General features: G+C 38.4%; 1 protein-coding gene across 18 annotated transcripts in view; it reads right to left on the reverse strand.

Annotated features, from left to right (window-relative positions):
- Positions 1-1,123: 1,123 nt before the first annotated feature.
- TMEM161B (transmembrane protein 161B) overlaps positions 1,124-25,122 on the reverse strand; it is a 77,280-nt gene continuing 53,281 nt past the window's right edge. For 10 of the 18 annotated variants that reach the window (XM_089312994.1, XM_008261921.5, XM_008261923.5 and 7 more), the window contains 7 exons: positions 15,345-15,496; positions 14,755-14,815; positions 14,176-14,316; positions 11,466-11,579; positions 4,991-5,165; positions 3,526-3,622; positions 1,124-2,392 (listed from right to left, as the gene is read on the reverse strand). In XM_089312994.1, coding sequence (XP_089169120.1) covers positions 2,115-2,392; positions 3,526-3,622; positions 4,991-5,165; positions 11,466-11,579; positions 14,176-14,316; positions 14,755-14,815; positions 15,345-15,496 — 1,018 coding nt within the window. In that variant the 3' untranslated portion in view covers positions 1,124-2,114. Of the gene's footprint in view, positions 2,393-3,525; positions 3,623-4,990; positions 5,166-11,465; positions 11,580-14,115; positions 14,317-14,754; positions 14,816-15,344; positions 15,497-25,122 lie in introns of all 18 variants that reach the window. The other 8 variants (XM_051854027.3, XM_089312998.1, XM_089313000.1 and 5 more) reach the window with 3 other exon arrangements.

Genomic DNA, 25,122 nt, shown 5'->3' on the forward strand with positions numbered 1-25,122 from the left:
GAGAGAGAGAGAGAGAGAGAAAGGTCTTCCTTCCATTAGTTCACTCCCCAAATGGCCGCTACAGTTGGCGCCGTGCTGATCTGAAGCCAGGAGCCAGGTGCTTCTTCCTGGTCTCCCATGTGGGTGCAGGCTCCCAAGCACTTGGGCCATCCTCCCCTGCCCTCCCAGGCCACAGCAGAGAGTTGGACTGGAAGAGGAGCAACCGGGACTAGAACCCGGCGCCTATATGGGATGCTGGTGCCGCAGGCGGAGGATTAACCAAGTGAGCCAGGGCGCCAGCCCTATTCATTTTTTTAAAGAGAAAAAAAAATCCAGCTTATCTTTTGTAGTAATTCTGTTTGTAACGTCCATTGTGGATTTTACTACATTTTTATTAAAAAGCTTTTAAGGAAAAACAGAAACATAAAAATTGTACATATTTATGGTATACCAACTGATATTTCAATACATGTACACATTGTATATCATTTTTGGATTTTAGACCCAAAAAGCATCAACAGTAATTTTACTGTTTCTTTTTTTCCCATTTCCTATTGATTATTTTTCATTCAAATTACCTCAATTTCCAGTCTGTAAAATAATATTTCCCATTCTAGAAACTAAAAATTTAAAGCAAATCATATTTAATAATGGTTTAAATGGGCCGGTGCCACGGCTCACTTGGCTAATCCTCCACCTGTGGCGCTGGCACTCCTGGTTCTAGTCCCAGTTGGAGCGCCGGATTCTGTCCCAGTCGCTCCTCTTCCCAGTTGCTCTCTGCTGTGGCCCGGGAAGGCAGTGGAGGATGGCCTAAGTCCTTGTGCCCTGCACCCACATGGGAGACCAGTAGAAGTGCCTGGCTCCTGCTTTCAGATCCGTGCAGCGCTGGCAGTAGCAGCCATTTGGGGGGTGAACCAACAGAAGGAAGACCTTTCTCTCTGTCTTCCTCTCTCACTGTTTATCTCTGCCTGTTAAAAAAAAAAGGGTTTAAATGGTACCTATAGACTTGGTAAGGGAGGGAAAGGTTCTGATTTTTCAAAACGACACACACAAAAAAAGAATTCTAATTTGGCAGAAATCTTCAGAGTGTCCATAAAGTTTTAAGCACTCTCACACAAAGGCAACACAAATATACTGCAAACTATGAGTTTTCAAAATGGATTTTAATCTCATTCCAGACAGAAATGAAATTTCTAGATACAAATACATCTCATTCAAATCACTTTTTAATATACATTCATCAACTTAAAATATTACAAGGATCCAATATTTTCATCTTTTATAATCTCAATATATTATATATTTAATATATAATATATACAATACATACAAGTAGTCAGCAGGATTACAAAGTAATTTTTAAAGGTCTGATCAGTATTGATAAATATTTTTAGACCATTAATAGGAACTATTTAGGAACAGAGAATAAAGCCCAAACCTAACAGTAAGATTGCAAATGTTCACATGGCCAATCATTTGTAGAGAACTCTCAAGTTGGGTGGAATATATTTTAAAACAATACTCTTGCTGTTCTCAAGCAACAGTACTTTTAGATATTCATGTACATCACCATTAAAATTTAAAATAACTATGCAGCTTTCCTTACTGTAATATACAGTAGCTATCTCTTTCTTTCTGTTGGTTTTTGTTGTTGTCATCTGAAGAGTAACTAATATGCTACCAACAGAAATGTCTAGCTCCTTTCCCTCCCTTAATGCATGGCTCAGTTTGAAGATTGTTCTATAGGCAGCCACCATGACTATTAACAGTACCTTAACACCACAAAGAGCAATGAATCAATAACTGGAGTCATATGAGAAGTTTCAAAGACTGCTAGAGGTTTCTGTAAACCAAGGTAATCAGAAGTATTACCCTTGTAGATAGCCCTCTCACATCAGTAAATACAAAGAGTTAAAATCCCAGTGCCACAGTATAACAGTTTACAATTTCTTCTGTGATTTTTAAATAGTATAACATTAATTCACCCTGAGAATACAGAGGAAACATTTAAAACAAGATATTCTGATATGGTTTTTCCTTTGTACTTGCTCTTTTCTGTTTTTTGTCAGCCCTTCAAGGGCATACATACTTGAATTTTAAGTGTGAATTGGATATCCATTTTTGTTAACTGAGATTCACGCCACAGTCAGATACTGGTGATAGAAGAGCCCAAAGAGGCTTGTAGAAAAAAGGCAAGCAGCGATCCACCATGTCAGGAAGGACAGAAGTCCTCGGAATAGCAGAGGAGTGAAAATGCTTTTTAAGCTGCTCAGTGCCACTGTTATTTGCGTAACAGTTACCTTCATCTTTCCATCAGCAGATGGTAATTCAGAGTAAACAGAATTGGAGGGTAGGCTATTATCAACTGGTAAGGTAGAGACAGATTCTGGATAAATCCCCCAGGAGTGATTACCTAGAAAATGTAAGATGCAAATAAAATTTGAAGAGTAATTACTTCCAAGGTTTCTTACTTAAAAAAAAAATTTAACCTAAATTTGAAATTAAGAACATGAAATTAGTGGCACAGTAAATCACTTTATGTTGAAAATAAAGTACAAATAGCAATCATTCTACATTCATTAAAAATATACCTAGTATAATTAAACTGTATAACTGCTTTCAATTAACTGAAGTAAAGTCTGGTAATTTAATAAAAACATTTTTTTCCTTGTATAAGACATGAATCAAGTACCTCTATACCAGTGACAGGGACAGACTCAATGCCTTCTTAGAAATCTTTTCTGCCTCTACAACATCAGAATACATTTATTTCTCAGAAACCACCTATGATTACAATATGAGAAACTATTAATAGCTTCCAGAAATTTTTTCATCACAGACACTTCTACATTGGATAGGATATGAGTCACATAATTTACAACTAAGCTGCCTATCCCTCTACCTTTCATACATTTTAAAAGGACATTTACACCTATCATCAGCCCTATGGTACATTCTAAGCACACACAAATACTACTTCTCGCTTCTTCAGCTCCACATTGACAGACTACCTGATCTAAGAACAGGGAAATGATCAATGCAATGATGAACAGTTCTTGAATAACACTGCATAGGGACTGGACAGCTTAGTGAAGAGACTTGCAGAACATCCACTGAGAAAGCAATACCCTTTCAACACAAGTTATCTAAAATACAGTTTACAAGATGATTCTGTAAATGTAAGCAAGTCTCTAAGTTCCTTGTAATAATTTAAATACTAGGCACTAACAAAACCTTAAATCAACCTTTCATAAAACTAAGACCAACAGAGCTCACTCAAGTTGTTGGGTAAATCTGAGAATTAACCTTTAGTAATAATTCTTGTGAGTAAAGCATATAGTTATAAAACTACATGAGCCTGAATTTTCAAAGTCAAGATGATGCCACTGCAGATCAACTTCTTCAGCTAAAACTTTCCCATGCTTCCTCTTAAAACTATTAAAGATAGGAACAATTTTAAGAGGCCTATTTCCTTCTGGGTAACACAAAAGCATTAGGCACATGCAGAGAGTGAAGGGTGATGCCCGGCTGCCAGGGAGCACCTACCTAGTGTTTTCAGAAGCAGAGTCGTGTGAAGCAGCATTACCAGAGGTGCCACATACTGCAGTGCAATGACACAAAGGTAATAAAAGACTCGAGCCACCTGCAACCAACAACATTCTTAAGTATCTATTACAGCGGCCATGTTAGGAGTGATTTAAACTTTCATGTAACTGTCAAACTGAAATGCTAAGAGATAAATAAACCTTTTCATAGAAAGGAAACTAAATGTTAATAAGTTTGCATTTCATTATAAATGTCCTCAAACTGACTTCAGAAAGGCTCAGTTTGAAGGTTTCTAGAATGTAAAAATATTAAAATAAATTTCTTAAGAAGTTCTTACAAGATGTATGTAAAAATCAAATGGTATACATTCACTTACACTTCAAAGATAAAACAAAGTGCTAAAATGTCTACGGATAGCTATGTAAAACATCAAACTAAATAACAAGAGGAGGCAGAGTTATATGAGTGTAAACTTCTTATAAAAATATTAAATCCCCATTCTACATGAATGTATTTCATTAAGGTCAAATAATGGGGAATATGAAGACACACAAAAGGTAAAACAAAAAAAAAAGTTGTTTACATTTGATAAATACCCCTGAATGAAAGAGAATAAAAAATGTTGGGGATCAACATCAAATCTCTAAAAAAGACACAATTGCATTACAGGTCCACTACAATGGTAGGCAGATTCCTAGCATTTTCCTTCTTTGGAGTCCCCATTAAGTTCAACACATTCCATGTTTAAGTACATGGAGTAATGCTAAAGGGAATAAACTTAGCTACCAAAACTGGTATTTCCAACCCTTTAAGTCACAAAGTCTAAACATCTGTAATGTCTTTCAAATCAAAGGGGTTTCATTTAGAAAGAGCAGACGTACCACAGATTGGCACAACACAACCATTAATATAATTAACACATTTAAGAAAGGAGAGGAATTGAGATCCTTTCTTCACTCAGTACAAAATCAGACCAAAGGGGCCAGTGCTGTGGTGTAGCAGGTAAAGCCACTGCCTGCAGGGCTAGCATCCTATATGGGCGCTGGTTCGAGTCCCAGCTGCTCCATTTCCAATCTAGCTCTCTGCTATGGCCTAGAAAAGCAGTAAATGATGGCCCAAGTCCTTGAACCCCTGCACTAGCGTGGGAGACCCAGAGGAAGCTCCTGGCTCCGAATCAACACAGCTCTGGTTGCTGCAGCCATTTGGGGAGTGAACCCACGGATGGAAGACCTTCTCTCTCTCAATGCCTCTGTCTCTCTGTAACTCTGCCTTTCAAATAATAAAATAAATAAAATCTTAACAACAACAACAAAAAAACCAATCAAGGTGTTTTTGCTATCTATCAGCTTAGGTTATTTACAATCAGAATACTGTGGCATTACTACCTACTAAAGGAAACAATTTCTTTTGGTTTTTATAACACAGTGTTTGCTATTTTTAATTTTGACTATGGTATAAAACTTACCATTTTCTGTAGCTCAACTGTACTTATTCGTCCTGCTTCCTTCTTCATCTGATCCACACACTTCTGGGCTAAGTTTAGATATGCTTGCAAGTGACTACGCATCATTGCCAACCGCAGAGCACACAGCAGGATTATTAACCAGAGGCGCAGAGTGTCGAATGTAGCTTCTGTCATTCTATAGATCAAAAAGTTGATATGGTGCTCTCAAAGACCACAATATGCTAGTTCTACGTTAATGTTCAACATATAGAAAACAATTATACTTAGTTACACCCAGAGACATGAAAGAATCTCATTCTTCTATGAACTTAAATACATAATATTTTCACTTTCACTGTTATATATGTGTAACAGAACTGGATAAATGCATCATGAAAGTGTTTAAGTAACAAGAGAAAAAACAGAGAGCAACACTTAAGACACTTTATTTACCACCCTCCATGGGGAACAAAAGATACAAAAAGAGAAGTTGGGGGCTTATAAACTGGAGATGGGTAGAAAGAAGGAATCCACAGGAGAGAAATCAATGATCCACTTATTATTAGGTACAGTTTTATCTGATCACATATGTATTTTAATGGGATTTTTACTTTGCTATCTAATTACCACTGGAAAATCAAGAGTTTTGATGTATGAAGAAATCAGATGCCTCAGATTTGTCTTTAAGAAGTCACCTAGCCTGCTATGTGTAGCAGCTAGCTTGGTTCTGAACAATTCCTCAAAGCTAGGGTTAGGATTTCAGGTAAAAGATGTGCCTGTAGGATACTGTTTTAAAAACTAGAATACTGGTGAGGATTGCTTAAAGAACTTTAGAATGCAGACATGATTTCTATGTCTTCAGGGATTTCATTTTTTTGTTTTAAAAATTTATTTATTTATTTGAAAGTCAGCATTATGGATAGACAAATTGATCTTCCATTGCTGGTTCACTCCCCAAGTGGCTGCAATGACCAGAGCTGAGCCAGGTTGAAGTCAGGAGCTGCATCCAGGTCTCTAACCTGGTGGTAGAGGCCCAAATATTTGTGCCATCCTCCACTGCCTTTCTCAGGGCATTAGCAAGAACTGGATTGGAAGTGGAACAGCAGGACACAAACCAGCACCCATATGGAATGCTGGTATCATGTTTTTAAAATATATGGTTTCTGCTTTGATAAAGGAATAGGGGGTCCGGTGCTGTGGCTCAGCCTGCAGCACCCAGCATCCCAAATGGGTGCTGGTTCTAGTCCTGGTTGCTCCACTTTTGATCTAGCTCCCTGCTCATGCACCTAGAAAAGCAGCAGAGGATGGCCCAAGTGCCTGGGGCCCTGTACCTCACGTGAGAGACTTCAGCTTCTGGACCCTGGCTTTGGCCTGGCCTAGTCCTGGCTGTTGTAGCCATTTCAGGAGTGAATCAGCAGATGGAAGATCTCTTTCTGCTTCTCTTTCTCACTCTCTGTAACTCTGCCTAATAAATTTTTTAAAGACATCTTAAAAGAAAAAAGAAAAGGAATACTCAGCAATTTTAAAGTGAGGCCTGGACCATCTTTGGTATTTACACTAATCTTTAGCACGAATCAGGCACTTAATAGGCCTGCTGAGATGCATACTGCCTGTTAGGATCTGGAACCTACAAGGGTCTCCCTGAAATACTTTTTTTTTTTAAAGATTTATTTACTTATTTGAAGGAGTTAAACAGAGAGAGGAAGAGAGGCAGAGAGGCAGAGAGAGAGAGAGAGAAAGTGAGTCTTCCATCTGCTGGTTCACTCCCCAATTGGCTGCAATGGCCAGAACTAAGCCAATCCGAAGGCAGGAACCAGGAGCTTCCTTTGGTCTCCCACGTTGTTGCAGGGGCCCAAGGACTTGGGTCATATTCTTACTGCTTTCCCAGGCCATAGCAGAGAGCTGGATTGGAAGTGGAGCAGCCGGGACTTGAACCGGCCCCCATATGGGATGCCGGCACTCCAAGTAGAGGCTTTACCTGCTACACCACAGCGCCAGCCCCTTCCTGAAATTCTTAAGAACATGAGGGGAGAATGAGTGGATAAAAGGAAAAACAAATGAGAAAAAATTTAAAAACCTTCATAACAGATCACCCCAAAACGGGTTTCATTATCGCTCAGTCCCTGTCTAGCAGAAGCACCTATGAAAGAGCAAAAGCCACAGTATTCAACAAGTTGCTTGGGGAATAACATTAATGAATAGTACTGGAAACAAGAGAATGCAGAGAAGGCATAAAATCATACAATTCTGTTTGAACTGTATGAAAGGAGGTCAGAAATGAGGACAAGATAAACCTGGGCTATGTTTCCTTTTCCAAGGTCATGAGTGCATATGGACATAAAATTCAATGGAGGGGCTGGCCCTTTGGTTTAGCAGGTTAAGCCTCTGCGTGGTTAAGGCACTGCTTCAAGATCTGGCTGCTCCACTTGCGATCCAGCTCCTTGCTAATGCACCTGGGAAAGCAGCAGCAGATGGCCCAAGTGCTTGGGCCCCTGCACCCATGTGGGAGACCTGGAAGAAATCTTCTGGCTCCTGGCTTTGGCCTGGTCCAGCCCCGGCCATTCTAGCCATTTGGGAAGTGAACCAGAGGATAAAAGATCTATCTTTCTCTCTCTCTTCCCCTCCCTCCCTCCCTCTCTCTGTAATCCTGCCTTTAAAGTAAACAACAACAAAAAATCTTCTAAAAAATTTCAATGGAAGGGCTCACTGGTTAGGAAGGATAAAAGCATAACATTTCATCAGTCCATTCCCTGTAAAACCAACAAGAGTAAGGAGTCACTTATGTGAAAATAACACTGCACAAGATGCAGGCAATCCACAACCTTGAACCTCTCCAGGGGACCTACGAACAATTCTGTGCTCCCTGGACTTGTGCAACAAGGGGAGATATCAAGTAGCATCCCCAAAACAAGCCATTTCGTAGCCTTTGAGGATAACAGACAAAGGGAATAAAGGCAACAAAAATAAGGCAATAAATCAGAAAACTATTAGCTTATTTTGTGAGTTCAGGGTTTAGGATAATAATCATTAAATAGTATGCTCAGATTATTGAAGCAAGATCATAAAGATAAGTTGATCTGGTGAGGTAGCTAAAGAACCAGCTTGACTGGGGTAAAGAACAGCACAGAAATTTCCCAGAATTCCTGACGCTGTTCTGGGCTTCACTGCAGATGTTCTTTTTGGTTTCCTTTTCATGTGTTTAGTGCAAACATAAATCTGTTTACCCACTTTTTTTTTCCTGATATAGTATGGATGGATTTAAATACATTTCCGGGTTGGAGCTGCATCATCGCTTTGTCTTTGACTACAAATAAGATCTTTCCACAAATGAATTTGTTTCTGACAGAAAAAGAACCTGTCACTTGCTTTCTCTTTCATCCCACTCTGTGACTGATGGACAGTCATTCTTTCACAATCGACCACATGGACTTTGGACTTTAAACAAAATCAAGTCAGTTGTGCCTAAACACTTAATCACTAATTCACAATAAAAGGAGAATAGAATGAAGCAGAGAAATGACTGTAATTGTGTTGGAACTGTTTATGAAACGGGTCTGAAATGCAGATGGGACAAGGAGACAGCTGAAAGAAGACAACTCTAGGCTGGTACAGAACAAACAGTATCCTCTAATTTAATACCTACCCAAGGGAAAAGTTCCTGATGTCTGTTTCTGTTAAGCAAGGTATTCACTACCAATCAATCTGAACAAAGCTTAATCAGCCTGAAAAGTGGGAAATGAAATGTTGGTATGACCACCTAATGTTTATATATGGCAAATATGCTGGGTAAAAGTTCTCAGTCTGTTGTTTCACCTAAAAACATGAGATAGAACCAGCAAGCACAAACTGGAAACTTCTCTAAGACTGAATGATAAAATATGTAAAAGTACCACTATCTAGGCCAGTGCCGCGGCTCAATAGGCTAATCCTCCACCTAGCGGTGCCGGCACACCGGGTTCTAGTCCTGGTCGGGGCGCCGGATTCTTTCCCGGTTGCCCCTCTTCCAGGCCAGCTCTCTGCTGTGGCCCGGGAGGGCAGTGGAGGATGGCCCGAGTGCTTGGGTCCTGCACCCGCATGGGAGACCAGGAGAAGCACCTGGCTCCTGCCTTCGGATCAGCGCGGTGCGCCGGCCGCAGTGCGCCAGCCAGCCATGGCAGCCATTGGAGGGTGAACCAACGGCAAAAGGAAGACCTTTCTGTCTCACTATCCACTCTGCCTGTCAAAAAAAAAAAAAAAAAGTACCACTATCTAGCATAATAAAGGTACATGAAGGGAATATCATATTCTCTGTTTTCCCAACTGAACTAAGGAAAATATACTGATAGCATAATCATAGAATATGAAATCCAGTTTCTAAGACAAATGTCCAGGAAGAATTGGGAATGGTTTCAGTATCAAAGACATGAATTTTAAGTTTCTTTGAGATTGACTAGAACCCCGGGATCCTGAGATGTACTTTTAAATATTTAGGGAATCTATCAAGTTAAAATTACCAGTAAGGTTTAGTTGTATGTGGGGAAAACATTACTTCTTCAGTGGATATTTCCCAAGTTCAATAGGATTAACTCTAAGAACACGGTCATGGTCATTGCTGACTATCTACTACAAGACAAATCTGCACCAGGATCTGGCAGAAACACATAATAGGAAATGCACAATGGGGAGTGAGCAACTAGTCAAAGTTTTCTATGTTAATTTCAGAGGCAAAGCACTGAAAGGAACATTTATTAAGCATGTAATTCCAGCTGGCTATATCATATGTTCTTTTACTTAATTCCAATGATAATCTTGTGAGGGAAGATACTACTATCTTCGTTTTCCAGATGGGGAAATATAGGCTTGGTGAAGTTAAATAATCTGCCTCAAGTGACAGTTTTAGTGAGGGGGCAGAGGTGGAGTTTGAACTAGTTTTGTCTGAATCTTTCTATTACACCAACATAGTTACACAAGGGTAATATATCAAGAACAGTTATTAACACCTCTTCATAAACTGCTTCTGGGGCTGGTGTTGTGGCATAGCAGATTAAGCCTCTGCCTATGATGCTGGAATCCCATATGGGTGCCAGTGCAAGACCTGGCTGCTCCACTTCCCATTCAGCTCCTTGCTAATGAGCCTGGGAAAGTAGCAGAAGATGGCCCAAGTGAGTGGGCTCCTGCAGCCACATGGGAGACTTGGAAGAAGCTCCAGGCTCTGGGACCTGGTTTCAGCTGGACCCAGCACCGGATGTTGCAGCCATTTGGGGAGTGAACCAGCAGTTGAAAAATCAATCACTTGTGCTCTCGCTCTTTCTTTCTCTCCCCTCCTCTCTCTAACTCTTTCAAATAAATAAAAAATAAATCTTAAGGGGCTGGCACTGTGGTGTAGTGAGCTAAGCCTCCACCTGTGGCGCCGGCATCCCATATGCGCACCGGTTCAAGTCCCAGCTGCTTCACTTCCAATCCAGCTCTGCTATAGCCTGGGAAGGCAGTAGAAGATGGCCCAAGTGCTTGGGCCCCTACACCCACGTGGGAGACCTTGAAGAAGCTCCTGGCTCCTGGCTCTGGATATGTCCAGCTCTGGCTGCTGTGGCCATCTGAGGAGTGAACCAGATGATGGAAGCCCTTTCTGTCTGTCTCTCACTGTCTGTCTGTAACTCAGCCTCTAAAATAAATTTTTTAAAATAATAAAAATATATTTTTCTAGTTGGACAAATACAAATTAGTATTAGAAAATAATGTCAAGGCATTGCTTTTAACTTTATTAGGTGTGATGATAATATAGCTATTGAGGAAAATATATATTTTAGAGATGGAAACTATAATACTTGGGGTGAAAATGTCATGTCTCTAGTTTACTTGAAAAATACTTCAACAGAAAACAAAACCTGGGCAGCATTTAGCCTGTAGTTTAGATATCTGAGTCCCACATTGGAATACCGGGGTTCAATACCTGGCTCCAGCTCTTGACTCAGATTCCTGCAAGATTCCTGAAGACTTTGGGAGGCAGCCATAATAGCTCAACTGACTGAATACCTGACACAAATGTGGAAGACCTGGATTGAGTACCCAACTTCAGCCTAGCCTAGCCTGGCCCAGTCAGACCTGGCCACCGTGGGCATATGGGATGTGAACAAATGGATGGAAGCTCTCCCTCTCTCTCTGTGTCTCAAAAATAAAAAAAAAAAAAAAGAGCAAGAAAAGAAGAAATAAAAAAGGATGGAGCAAATCTGAAAACTGCTAACAACTGTTAAATGTAGGGGCTGTTTTGACACAAGAGTAGTTAGTGCAAGATAATATTCATTTACAAAGATCCCCAAAAGGTTAAATGATAGTCATAGCTTCAATTTTATAACACACATTTTAGCATTTCCGTTAATGTTTAGCATTTCTATTAATGTCTGAAAAATGCAGTGTCCTAATTTTTATCATTAAAAATTTAAATATAGTAAATGACATTTAGGAAAACAGTTTAGATTATATAATGAAACAAAAATTAGCCCTGGGTACCCATACTTACAAAGGAATATTTTCTTTACCCAATGGTGGGTTCATAATGTAGTCTTTGGTGATTGGTTTTACCCAGAGCAGAACCATAAATAAAGGTGCCAAGAAGTTGATATGAAGTAATGTTCTGAAAGTATGTAAGAAATAAATATAAAAATCTAGAAACAAAATACATTAATAAACTATAAAAGTTGGGTGTTACTAAAATGAAGGTAAGAACTTATTTGCAATATTCTACATTAAGGTACTACTGTCATACAATTTTGTGTTTATCATCACCATTTAACACTGATTTCAGCCGAGAAACTATGGTATTACCTTAGTTTTTCAGATGAACATAATCAGGTCCAAGAAAGTTAAATGACTCGCTCATGGCAACATAACAAGTTAGAGGCAGAACTAGCACTAAAATCCAGATTTCACTTGCATTCTAGTATATTCTTCAAAAATCCTGTATCTCTGATTTAATGAATGAGTAGTTTAATGATTTTCTAATACAGTCAATGAATCCAATGGATTTTCAGTACAGAAGAGTCATCGAATACTTTCCGGTGCAGCTGACACTAAGTACTTGCTCACTACCCGCAGGTAAGTGGTAGTGAGTAAGTCAGGTCCCTAACACAAGACACATGGCAGCTAGACCGGAGTGCACCTGTTACCTGTGGAACCCTTCAATAGTCAATGATCATGTATCATGATTAAACTACACGGTGAAAACCACAAGTGATTCACATAGTTTTATTTCATGTTGGGCAATTACGAACAAAGGTGAAACTAATTTCCCTAGCCTCTACAAACCAAGAACTATACCTTACTCTTGACAAGGTAATACACTTAATAATACGGTAAAGAGTTTCAGGTCTGAGCTCTAGCTTCTTTGTTAATTGCTGTCCAAGTCTGTATCCCACAGAAATACATGGCTAGTAAAATTTTTCTTAAAAAAAGTAGGCAAATTCTTCAGGCTGTTTTATGACTGTAAACTGCTTTCAGTATCAACACATTAAACAGCTAAACAGGAGGGTTTAAAAACCATAGACACACATGTTTTAGAGCATCTCAAAGGGAAAGGTGGAACCTCGTTCTAACCTCTGATATGACAACGGGTCTGAGTGCCCAGCCAAGCAGGTGACGAGAACGCTGCTCTTTGTGCCAGTCATGTCACTCTCATAACAGAACTAGCTTGCCCACACCCTTCTAGCAAGGCAGAGTACAACAACATAATAAGGGCTGCAACAAATTGGAAATAAAATAAAACCCCAAATCCCTACTGAGGAAAAATTTTTTTAAAAAGAAGCCACATTTTACTGAAAAGGACACTAAACTGGGCACAACCAGCCCCTCACCAGCCCCCTTCCTAACCACCACTATATGCTTTAAATGCTTTTATAAAAGTGATTCCTTCATCCTCTAGCCGGGGTAAACCATGGAGTGCGGGGGAAGCAAGCAGTATTAGGTATGCAGTGTTGCTAGGGAACACTCCAGTACCATGGAGCAGCCCACAGCGGTTTCAGTAGCTTGTGAAGGGCTCCCCTCCACCCACCCTTTTCAGCTTATTTAAATCATAACGCCGGGGTTAGTGGACTGAAGTGTGTGTGTAGAGGAGGGGGAGAACCAGGTTTGTCTTAAAAGAAGCCATTAAAGAGAAGGGGAGTGGGAGAAAGGCAGTATATAGCCAAGAGCATGCTGAGTAAAAGGTGGAAAAAAAGAGGGATGATGGAGCGTGTGGTGCGAGGTGAGAAAAGGTAAACACATGCACAAAGCTGATGGAGGAAAATGGAGGGGAGGTGGGAAACAGTACTGTCAGAATTAAACCATGGGAAAATAACCTAAGTGAGAGACAAGAATGTGACAGAGACCAGAGAATGGGTATCATTACATCGAGGGTATTAGAGAGCTGGCATGTTAGGAAATACAAACACTTAGGGAAACTTAATGAGCATGAATACATGTATTAGAATGGATTACTCTGAAGTTGGGCTTCCACTGCCAAACAAATAATGAGACGGGAACGTGGATCTGGCTACAAACTAAAGTAGATAGAAGCCTGCCAAGGTGTCTGCGTCAACAACAAAAAAACCTGTGCCCACCACAAGAACATAGTAAAAGACTTTGAACTACATGTACAGGTCCAACATGATTTCTCCATGTCTGAACTAGAACAGAACTTGGTAGGCGAAAGAAATTGTGTAAGTACAGGATTAGCAATAACCAAAATAAAAATGCTTTACTTTACTAATAGATCAATAACTCAAGGAAAGAAGATATCTCTTATACAAACAACTTTTAGTTTGAAAACAAAAATCTTTAATACAGTAAATGAAAAGTTAAAACTATTTAAATAAATTTATGTAACACTTAAAATCAATATTGCTAAATAAAATGATCTGATTTTTTTAAAAAGAAAACTTCCAAAGGTCCTCACTTCAGCTGTAGAGAGTGCAACATTATAAGACTCTAAATTAAAAAGAATCTAACATAAACATGGTATTTCCATTTTAACAGATGAAACAACTTTAGTAGCAAAGGCACATTTTTTTTAACCTAACTTTAGATTAAGACTTGAATGAAAGTCACTACTCAGAGTTGAAAGAGGAAGTGATGCAACATCAAATGGTTTATTATTTTTCAGTATAATAATTTATGATTTTATTACAATAATATACCTTCATTAAGATGGAAAACATATATTTATCTGCATGTGCTTATGTACATTTTCCGCTTACTGTGTAATTTTTTCTGTTGCCAAATTCAGGGCATCCAGGTGCATTTGAGCCAGTCGCAATCCAGGAAATGTCAAAAAAGCCCCAATGAGTGAGCAGAAAATAGCCAGGAAAAATTTGAAAGTAAGTTTTGAAACAGGACCCCTAAAAACAAAATTTTTTAAAAAACGGATGACTTTCTAGGAAATTTCTTTCTTCTGATTAATCACCGAACAAATCATAGCTATAGTCAAACCAAGTAAATTTCTCCTAAAGGATTGTACTTATACAACATCTTGGTGAAATATAAACTAAACTACTCAACTTCTTAATCACAATTCAACCTGTATATTCAACACAGAGCTGATACATGATTGAAATAGTTTAATCTCTAGAGGCAGAGAAATTAAGTTAGAGCAAATCTACATAAGAAGTCTTTTATAAAAGATACCACCTTAATACAGCTGTAAAATTTCAAAGTATGTTTTTAGAAGTGACAGTCCAAATTACTATTGTTTTGACTAATTAAAAACAAATAATCATAAATACTTTAAAAAAATGGAAAATTAAAAACTTAAATAACTTAATTATTCAAAAACTTACTGAGATTCTACACCTTGCTTTTCAAGAAACTGCATTGCACTGTCTGAAAAATTTGTAAACCCTGTAAAAAAAAAAAGACATTCATAATACAGGGGTAAAATACAGAATCTTTCCTAGGAAATAAAATGCTAAAAAACAGAGCATCTTAAATTTCGATGTGACTAGCTTAGCTCTTTCATGTGTTAATTAGTATGCCAAAATGCAATAAAATTTGGTTATTAGCAGGAACAGTCTTTGAAAACTTCCCTTTGATATTTGTACATTCTATGAATGTGCATAAAATTTGCATTAATTCTTTAAATTATGTGAGTAAACTTTAGCATTACAGAAACTTATTTAACTTTGAGGGAAAAAAATGAGGGGGCAATTTCTTTGGAAAAAGGTGAACAAAAAACTTAGCTGAAACGAAAACCAAAAAGCAAAGAGAGATTACTTAAGACTAATTAGGTTAATTTATTAGAACACCACAAAATATACTCTTCAAATTTAATTTTAAAAATTTATCAGACATAAAGCTTACTCAAACAATGAAGAAAAATATTAACAATAGACAAAGAAACCTAATTTGTAAAGCTGTATGGAACTATTACCTGTTTCGAGTCCAAATTCCAGATAATTTTCTGTTACAATCAAGACTGCCATGGCTTTGACGAAGAAAAAAAATCCGAAGGTGACACAAAGTGATCTTTCACCGCCATCCTCTACTTTAAAATAGTGTGTAGTTAATGAAAACAGAACTTTGCTGCAGAAGGAAAAGTTGAGGAAAAACCACAAATATCTTTGTGGGAGCTACACACGACTATCTCCATAGGACATGAGCTCCCATAAAATCTGACTGTAGCTCTTATTCTGAGTCTACAACACGCTTATCTACAAGCTGTCTTTAGGAAGGAAGTAAAGAACACACAAAAGTCTGACTTGGTTCCCTGAAAATAGGACATACAAGCAAAATAAATCTAAGTGACGGATATAACATTTTCAAGTCAAGGAAAAATGCATCCATACATTAAGTTGTAATTAGGCAATATACTCCTAGTTTATCTGACATTTTACTGACAGGTTATTAAAGGAATTTTAGGCAATAGGTTCTCAGTGACAAGAAAAGTCAGGGCACAGGTTATCAGAAAACTATTTTTGTGGGCATGTTTGTCAAGCAGTTAACAAAATAAAACATAAACATCGATCACAGGGATCACCTGTCATCACCCAACAACTTAAAATCTGAGAATTATTAGTAAACACGTAATAACCACTGTGAGCTGTGTTATTTAAGATCATCATTTCACAAGAGGATTAAACAAAAACAACATACAGAGTGAAAAAGTTCGTTAACTGTTCTCACCTATCAAAACATACTCAAGAGCTCATCTTAACTGAAATTCAACCCCACAATAATTCACTAAAGATCTAATCAGAGCATGATCGAAAGACACAACACAGAACTCCAAGCTGTTTTCCTCAAACAAAATAAAAGGCACCTAGCTTAGAAACACAGAAGAGCACCTTCATATAGACTTCACGGCAACAGCAGTCATTTAGTACACACCATGTACCAAGCTTTATCAAGCATCTCATTTAATCCTCACAGTGGCCACACTATTCCCATTACTTTACAGAGTAAACATACACACACACACACACACACACACACACACACCCAGAGAGAGATACAGACAGACACAGACAGAGAGACAAAGAAGAGAGAACTCTTAAAGAAAAAAGAAACCATGACACAGAGAGTAGGTTAAGTAAAAGCCCGGTCAGATTAAGGGCAACTGAGATTGAAATCTAGGTGATCTGGATCCAGAGTCTGTGCATACATAAAAATGGATTATGCTGCCAAACTATAGACAACACCTGAATTACATGGGAGTTTAGCAGTAAGACATGAGACATTGAAAAAAAAAAAAAGATTTTATTTATTGGGGCCGCCACTGTGCTTTATGTAAAGCCTCTGCCTGTGGTGCCAGCATCCCATAAGAGTGCTGGTTCTAGTACTAGTTGCTACTCTTCCAACCCAACTCTCTGCTTGTGGCCTGAGAAGGCAATGTAGGATGGCCCAAGTGCTTTGGTCCCTGTACCTGGGTGGGAGACCTGGAAGAAGCTCTTGGCTCCTGATTGGCCCAGTTCCTGCCACTGCGGCCACTTGGGGACTGAACCAGCAGATGGAAGACCTCTCTCTCTCTCCCTCTCTGTGTCTGTAACTCCACCTCCCAAATTTATTTGGGCCAAGTTCCACTGCCTTCCCAGACCGTAAGCAAAGAACTGGGCTGGAAGAGGAGCAGCCGAGACATGAACTGGCACCGCAGATGGAGGCTGTCTTCTACGCAACAGTGCCTACTCTGACATGAGATCTTTTTAAAATAGCATTGTCTCTGCAGAGGCAGACAGTTCAAACATTCTCAGAATTTGAGTTTTTCTACAGCATTGGGCAGGAAGATGAAAAGAGAAGTTAAATTATTTTTATAACAAGGGAGATCTTCAAATCATACAATTTGCAAAACTAACAATCCCTACAAAGTAGAGAGTAAGCATTTAAAAAGTAATATTTATACTCTAGTTCTTATTAGGCAGTATTTTGTGGTATTTCTATGTGCTGTTCTTCAAAATTCTTTCTAAAATCATCTAGCATTATTGTATAAATTTTTCTCTAAACATATTCTCAATCTTATTTCCTTTTGGTTAACAGGTATGAAACCATGTACATAAGCAGTAGGAGTACAGAGCAATACTGGAAAAGTTGGTATGATTCTGTAATACCAAGCTTAACTAGGATTGATAAATTTAAAGGACATCAATTCCAATAAAATTATTAATGAGACTTTATTTTGGTCTTTTGTCATTGTTGATGAATGGTATTTCAACAGAAGCACACTTAATTACCATATAATTTTAAGAAAAAAAGTGATTAAAAAAAAACCTTCTGGGGTAGGTGCTGTGATGTAGCAGGTAAAGCTGCTACTTGCAGTGCCGGCATCCCATAAGGGTGCTGATTTGAGTCCTGGCTGCTCCACTTCTATCCAATCCAGCTCTCTGCTGTGGCCTGGGAAAGCAGAAGATGGCCCAAGTCCTGAGGCCCCTGCACCGGTGTGGGAGACTTGAAAGAAGCTCCTGGCTCCTGATCGGCTCAGCCATCTGGAGAGTGAACCAGCAGATGGAAGACCGACTCTGTCTCTCTCTCTGCCACTTGGTAGCTCTGCCTTTCAAATAAATAAATCATTCATTCAAAAAATTTACGATGTAATCATTTCATGCAACCTACCATCATTTTTTTCTACACTTTCTGTAAGACTATCATTCAATTCAGTGTTTCTCCATTTAAGCCCTTAACTCAAAGACAAATATTGGTAGTTTCTAGTTGAAGTTAATAGACTTTCAAAGGAAAAATATTATGAAGACCATATATAGCTAGAGACTAGGACCCTGACAGTAATCAAGAATTTGTAGATAAGAAGATATAGGAAGAACTCACCTCACATCAATGCAAAGCCATCCCATTAACCAGGGTAAAAGAATTTGTAATGACAAGTGCTTTTGATGGAGCCAGTTGTGTATGCCAGGCAGAAAAAAATGGTTAAAAAGCATTCATCTAAAACCATCCTGCATAATCTAAGCTCTCTGAACAGTTTTATAATTCACCAAAGTCAAAAACACTGTAATTTATGATTTTTTTTAGTAGTAAAACTTCGAAGTCTATGCTTAAATTTTCTTCTAATAGGAGAAAATAAGGTAATACATACAGAAGAATCTATTACTGTTTTTAAATTATGTAAATTTTGAAACATAATCACACTGTATTTACAACTAATAAGTGGTATTAATAACTTTGAGCTGATGACCAGGTTAAGTGTGAAAACAATGAAAGCAAACAAAAAAATAGCAGATTTTAAATTTAAAATTTTTCTTTTCAAAAAATCAATAATCTATCTCTGAATATCAATTTTCTTTTAAAAAGTAAGTTAGGAGGGCTGGCGCCGTGGCTCACTTGGTTAATCCTCCGCCTGCAGCGCCAGCATCCCATATGGGCACTGGGTTCTAGTCCCGGTCGCTCCTCTTCCTGTCCAGCTCTCTGCTGTGGCCCGGGAGGGCAGTGGAGGATGGCCCAAGTGCCGGGGCCCCTGCACCCGCATGGGATACCAGGAGGAAGCACCTGGCTCCTGGCTTCAGATTGGCACAGCGCGCCGGCCATGGCAGCCATCTGGGGGGTGAACCAACGGAAGAAGACCTTTCTCTCTGTCTGTCTCTCTCTAACTCTGCCTGTCAAATAAAAACAAAAATAAATCTTAAAAAAAAAAAGTAAGGAACAATTTTACAAGTCTTAAAGGAAAGTTCTTCTAACCTTAAGAATGATAATTCTAGGATACAGTTACCCCAATTTTTCCCTCCAAAACACCCTGAATCCCATGTTCCTTCTCATTTCTCCAAAACAAAACAAACTAGTGGCTTATTTTTACAAAAATCAAACACCACAAATCCATCCAAATCCATCTCTCCAGTCATTTTCAAGACCTTTATTTACACTGAAAAGTACAATAACATTTTTTGGCCAAAAGTGATTATCAAATGACCAGAATGAAATTTCCCAAAGATTACACTTACTGCCAAACTTGTTACCCTAAATGACAAAATACGTCAACACTAAAGGAAAACAAAATTAGATACAACCTGAACCTGGCATGAAGCATGATTGTGCCCTTTCCCCTAAAACTTTATTTGTAGTGTGATACAATCTCACACTACAAATGCCTAAAATACTATCTCCTGGCTCCTCACATATTACATACTGGATAAATCTTAAACCAAGTATTCAGTGAGTTCCACATTAGAACAAAATCTCCAAGTATTCCAGTATAAAATACACACTCAATATTTTGATACGTTATACTAGCATCTGGCCATGCCCACATGTTCAAATTTTCATTTAATGCCCTACAAACCCACACTTAAGTCAGAACAGTATATTTACCATCTCCTGAATATAACTGCTATGCTGCCTTGGGTCACGGTCTATCATCTGAACTGCCCTGCTTCTTTGCCCCCATCTAATCAAAGACTCGACTGCAGCTCCACTTCCTGAATGAAGCTTACCATTACCTCTCCAGCCTGACCATTCTCTCCCTCTTTGGAACTTATTATAGCATTTACCACTATAATTCACTTGCCGTGTAATCACGTGCCACCTAAAACCACAGTGTGACAACGCTGTAAAGAATCATCTAGAGCTGGAGTGTCTAGCTGAATTCTGGTTCTTCTTCTCTCTTTTCCTTTTTAAAGATTTATTTGTTTATTTTGGAAGTCAGAGTCATGGGGCAGGTGGAGGGAGGGATGATTTTCTACTCTTAAGACATTATTTTCCACAGGGAATCTAATCTCTTGGTGTCTCAGTTTCATTTGTGAAATGCAGCTACTGCACCACCTCAGAGGGTTACTCTGAAAGCTAAATACTTCCTTCTAGTTCTCAGCAACAATTTGATGTTTTCTAGATAACTGAATTACATATAGAACTTGCAATATCAAAGAATAATATGGGAATGTATCTAAAGACAGATGAACCGCAAAATGATAGGGTTCCTAGTCATGTTTAAATCTTTTCCACTGAAGTTTAATTTAATTAAAGAGGTACAAGATTCCATGAGCTGCAGTGGAGTGGCATGGCCTGAAAACAGACATGGGTGAACTCAACAGAGGCAGCAATTAGACACCCAACACTTTGCTCCATTGCCTTCCTATGCAACCATACAACCAAATGCTCTCTAACAGAAGACTAGCATATTTTGCCTCCAAAAAAACTAAACCTTTGGCAAGCAGAGCTGAAATTAAGTCAAATGTGCTGAAAACAGGATGACTAAATGAAAGTCCATATAGCTAAAGGTAGGACAGCTGCTCCTCAATTTGCAATAGGGTTAAGTCCTGATAAACCTAAGTTGAAAATGCCCTTAATACAAGTACACCCAACCTGCTGATCATGATAGCTTAGCAATGCAGTACAATGTATAGTGCCAGTCATTTACTCTTGCAAATGGGAGTCTCTAGGGAGCTGTGGCTTGGTGCACTGCCCAGTATCACAAGCGAAGAGCTGTAAAGCACAACACTAGCCTAGAAAAAGATCAAAATTTAGAATTCAAAATATGTTTTACTAAGAGTGTACTGCTTTTACACCATTGTAAGCTCAGAAAATCCCAAGGCCAGGACTGTCTGTATTCACTGTGGCAATGTGCACAGCAGGTTGTACACCCTGAGCAGCAGATTGAGATTTTCTCTAGATAAACCAGAAGGTGCCAAAGAAAAGACCAATACACAATGACACTACAGGCTACCTAAAACAAAATAACTTTAGCATTACCAAATTCTTCTTTAGTGGAATCAACCAAGCCCTGCTTAAGTGAAGAGCTTCTAATTAGCTTTTAGTGTCTGACTCTAAAGTATGAAAGGAATCCTTAGACACTAAAGCTGGGATTAGCAAACTTTCTCCGTCAGGAACAGATAGTAAATATTTGAGGGCCTGTGGCCATATACTTTCTCTGTATTGAATTTTTCTGTCTGCCTTTCCTCTCCACCTCTTAACAAATATTAAAAGCCAATCTCAGTTCAAGAGCTACACAAAAATGGGCTGCAACCCAGTTACTGTAGGCCATAGTTTTCTATCCCCTGCTTTAGAGCACAGCATCTTATATTAAATAGATAAAATTAGCCACAGAAAAAAGAACTTGGGGGGAAAAAAAAGAGATGATACAAGCAGCAGTTAATAAAAGTTTTTTTTAAATAATATGTAAATAGAAGTGTACATGTTTTTACACACAGGTGTCTATTATAGGAGATATGTCCTTATTTCATAAAGCTAAGCAATGATAAATGAGTCCTAGAAACAAGCTCAGAATGCTATGAAAAAGGAATTGTTAGTGAAAATAAGTTTAGAAAAAATTAAAAAGAGGATAAATTGAAAATACTAATGTTTGGAAAAAAATGTCAGGGATAATTTCCCATAAAGAAAACTTTTGACAAAGATGGAAATGAGAGAAAAAGTGATGAGAAGATCAGTCTTTGATGTACAATATTTGATGAACAAAAGTGAGTGAAAATGAATGGGGGAGGTAAGTTAATAACAGCAGAGAAAATTCTTACAAGAAATAAAATTTTCAAACTTGAATTTTTCAAATTAAAGGATCCCACCAGAGGGTGGATATTTGGCATAACAGTTAAAGACACTACCTAGGGTGACCAAATCCCGTATAGGAATGCCTGAGTTCAGGTCCTGGCTCTTTTCTGATTCTAGCTTCCTGCTAATGTTCGCTCTGGGAGACAGTAAGTGATGTCTCAAGAAGTTGGGTCCCTGTCACCCACATGGGAGACTTGGATTGAGTTCCCAGCTTTGGTCTTGCCCAACCCCAGCTGCTGTGGGCATCTGGGATTTAATCAGCTGATGGGAGAACTCCCACTGTCTCTTTTTCTGTCTCTCTGCAAATAAGTAAATAAAAATTTGTTTAAACATGAAATTTAAAAAACAGCCCATGAAATCCCAGCATTATGAATTAATAGTTCCTCATGAGATGTATGATGACAGACTTTCAAAAACAAAATATTTTCTGAGAGGATAAATGAAGCAAAAGAAGTCATACAGGAAAGATTAAATATCACAATGTTGTAATTCTTAACACCAACACTCAAGATTGAGGACAATAGAGCAGTGTCTTCAAAATTATGAAGAAAAATACTCATATTAGTAACCTAGATTTTATATCCAACCGAATACCAAATAATGAGAGCACAAAATTAAGATAGCTTCAAAACCACAAAGTCTAAAAATAGCTCATATGTGCACCGTGATAGAAAGGTCCACCAAAACTTTTGAACAAATCAAGAAAAGAGAAAAACACTGGATTTTGGAAATTGGAAATTAAACTTGGGAGGAAGGAAAAGAGAATTCTTAGGATGACAACAAAAATCAGCCCCATGATTAACAGTTATTCTGCTGGCCTGAAAGGCATCCAGTTAGCCTAAAGCCAGAGAACAGCAGGAAGTCTCTAAGGCTTTCTCCATGGGAAAGAGAAAGAAATTAATACAGTTAGAAGGGAACTGGTGAACAACTGCACTGAAAATCTAATGTAATTAATAATAAGCACAAAGAAAAAAATGGTAAATTTTTATAACAAGCAATTAATTTATAAAAACTATTAAAAGAAACTGAAGTACCTTACAATATGCACACATTGCTATGGTCTGAACATGATTTGGCCCCCAAACTCTTAAGTTAATGGCACTACAAGGTTGAAAACTCTATCCAATTATGCTGTTTACTGAGCCTTAGGGAAGTGATTAGATTATATGGGGGTGGAGGCGCCCATGCCTCATGACTGAATTTTGGTCGTGTTATATACATGCACGCCTCCTGTTTCTTGACCTGTGATGATCTGTGCTGCGTGGGGACTCAGGCAAGAAGGCCACCACCACATGAAGCCCCTAGGCTTTGCACTTCTAGATCCATGAGCAAAAATAAACCTTTTTTTTTTTTATAAAGTTACACTGCCTAAGGAATTTTACTATAACAAAATAAATAATATTGGTAATATAAGCACTATACTTACAAGTACAGAGATATCATAAGCCAGAAGTGACAGATAGATAGGAAGCTAACAGCCAGGCTGTTAGTTCCAGAGGCTATGGAAGACGATTGTTGGTTTTCTGACATTCTTAATACTCTAAATATAAAACTATGCATACATAACATCTGATAAAAGTATTCTAGAAAATTCAGCGTAGATTTTTTTTTTTTTATTTGACAGGCAGAGTTAGACAGTGAGAGTGAGAGTGAGAGTGAGAGAGAGAGAGAGAGAGAGAGAGATCAATCGATCTTCCATCTACTGGTTTACTCTCCAAACAGTTCAAATGGCCAGGCATGGGCCAGATCAAAGCCAGGAGCCAGAATCTTCATCCAAGTCTCCCACAAGGGTAAAGGGGTCCAAGCATTTGGGCCATCTTCCGCTGCTTTTCCCAGGCCATTAATGCAGAGCTGGATCAGAGTGGAGCAACCAGGACTTGAATCAGTGTCCAAATGGAATGCCGGCGTTGTAGATGGCAGTTTTATCAGCTAGGCCCCAACACTGGCCCCACAAATATGTATTAATCATTAAATCTAATGCACAGAGATTATTTCCAGGTCCTATTAATTCAAATATCATAAAATACTTATGTCAATTAATACTATTAGGAATGTTCACTATCATCTTAAAGCTAAAAGAATTCAATGCAACTTTGACTTTTACGGGCAAAGATTCAATAGTATATGTATATATTTCCAAATTAAAACAGAATTAAGTATTTAACTTATTTTATAAAGTAGTAAACGAGTAGGGTCAGCGCTGTGGCATAGCAGATAAAGCTGCTGCCTCCAGCATTGGCATTCCATATGGGTGCAGGTTTGAGTCCTAGCTGCCCCACTTCCTACCTAGCTCCCTATCGCACCTAGGAATGCAATGGAAGATGGCCCAGCTCCTTGGGCCCCTATACCTACATGAGAAACCTGGATAAAGTTCCCAGTTCCTGGTTTTGGATCAGCCCAGGTCTCCAGTTACGGCCATCTGGGGAGTGAACCAGCAGATGGAAGATTTCTCTCTTTTTACTGCCTTTCAAATAGACAAATAAACCATTAAAAAAAAAAAAAAAAAAAAAAAAAAAAAAAAAAAAAAACAACAGAAAGATGCCCACGACTCACATCAGAGTACTTGAGTTTAGTATCTGGCTCTGGCTCCTGACTCCAGTTTCCTACTCATGCAGACCTTGGGAGGTAGTCTGGATTCCTGCTCCTTTGTGAGAGATACGAATTGAGCTCCTCTTGCAGCCCAGCCCAACCCAGTCTTGACCACTGTGGGCCTTTGGGGAATCAATCAGCAGATGGGAACTCTATTTGTCTGTCTTTGTCTCTCCATCTCTCAAACAAAACAAAACAAAACAAAACAAAAAATCTGATCCTGCCTTCCAATGTTAAAATAAATAAAACATAGATAGTTCTCAACAAAACTTGAAAGAAATATTTTCGTAGCTATATGTATGTTTAACTACTGATCACACAGAAAAGAAAAAGAACTGAAAATTCTCTGACATAAGCAAAACCTATCAGAAATGTTTAAAACCTCATCCTTTCAGAAAACTAACAGCTGATCTCAACCTCACCATATTGTGAAGGGAAATAATAGCCAAGCATTTCTGAAAGCATAACCTATATGTTAAAAACAAAGAAACTATTAAGTAAACTTCTGAATTAAAACAAAGATATAATTTAAGTTTAATCATTGTTTTACAACTAAATGAGAAAAAAACCAATCACATACATTAATAAATAGAAATAAGAACCTATTACTCAACATCGCTATT

This window comes from Oryctolagus cuniculus, chromosome 14 (assembly GCF_051225735.1).
Source record: "Oryctolagus cuniculus isolate XC-2025 breed Fujian yellow rabbit chromosome 14, ASM5122573v1, whole genome shotgun sequence".
Classification (NCBI taxonomy): Eukaryota; Metazoa; Chordata; class Mammalia; order Lagomorpha; family Leporidae; genus Oryctolagus; species Oryctolagus cuniculus.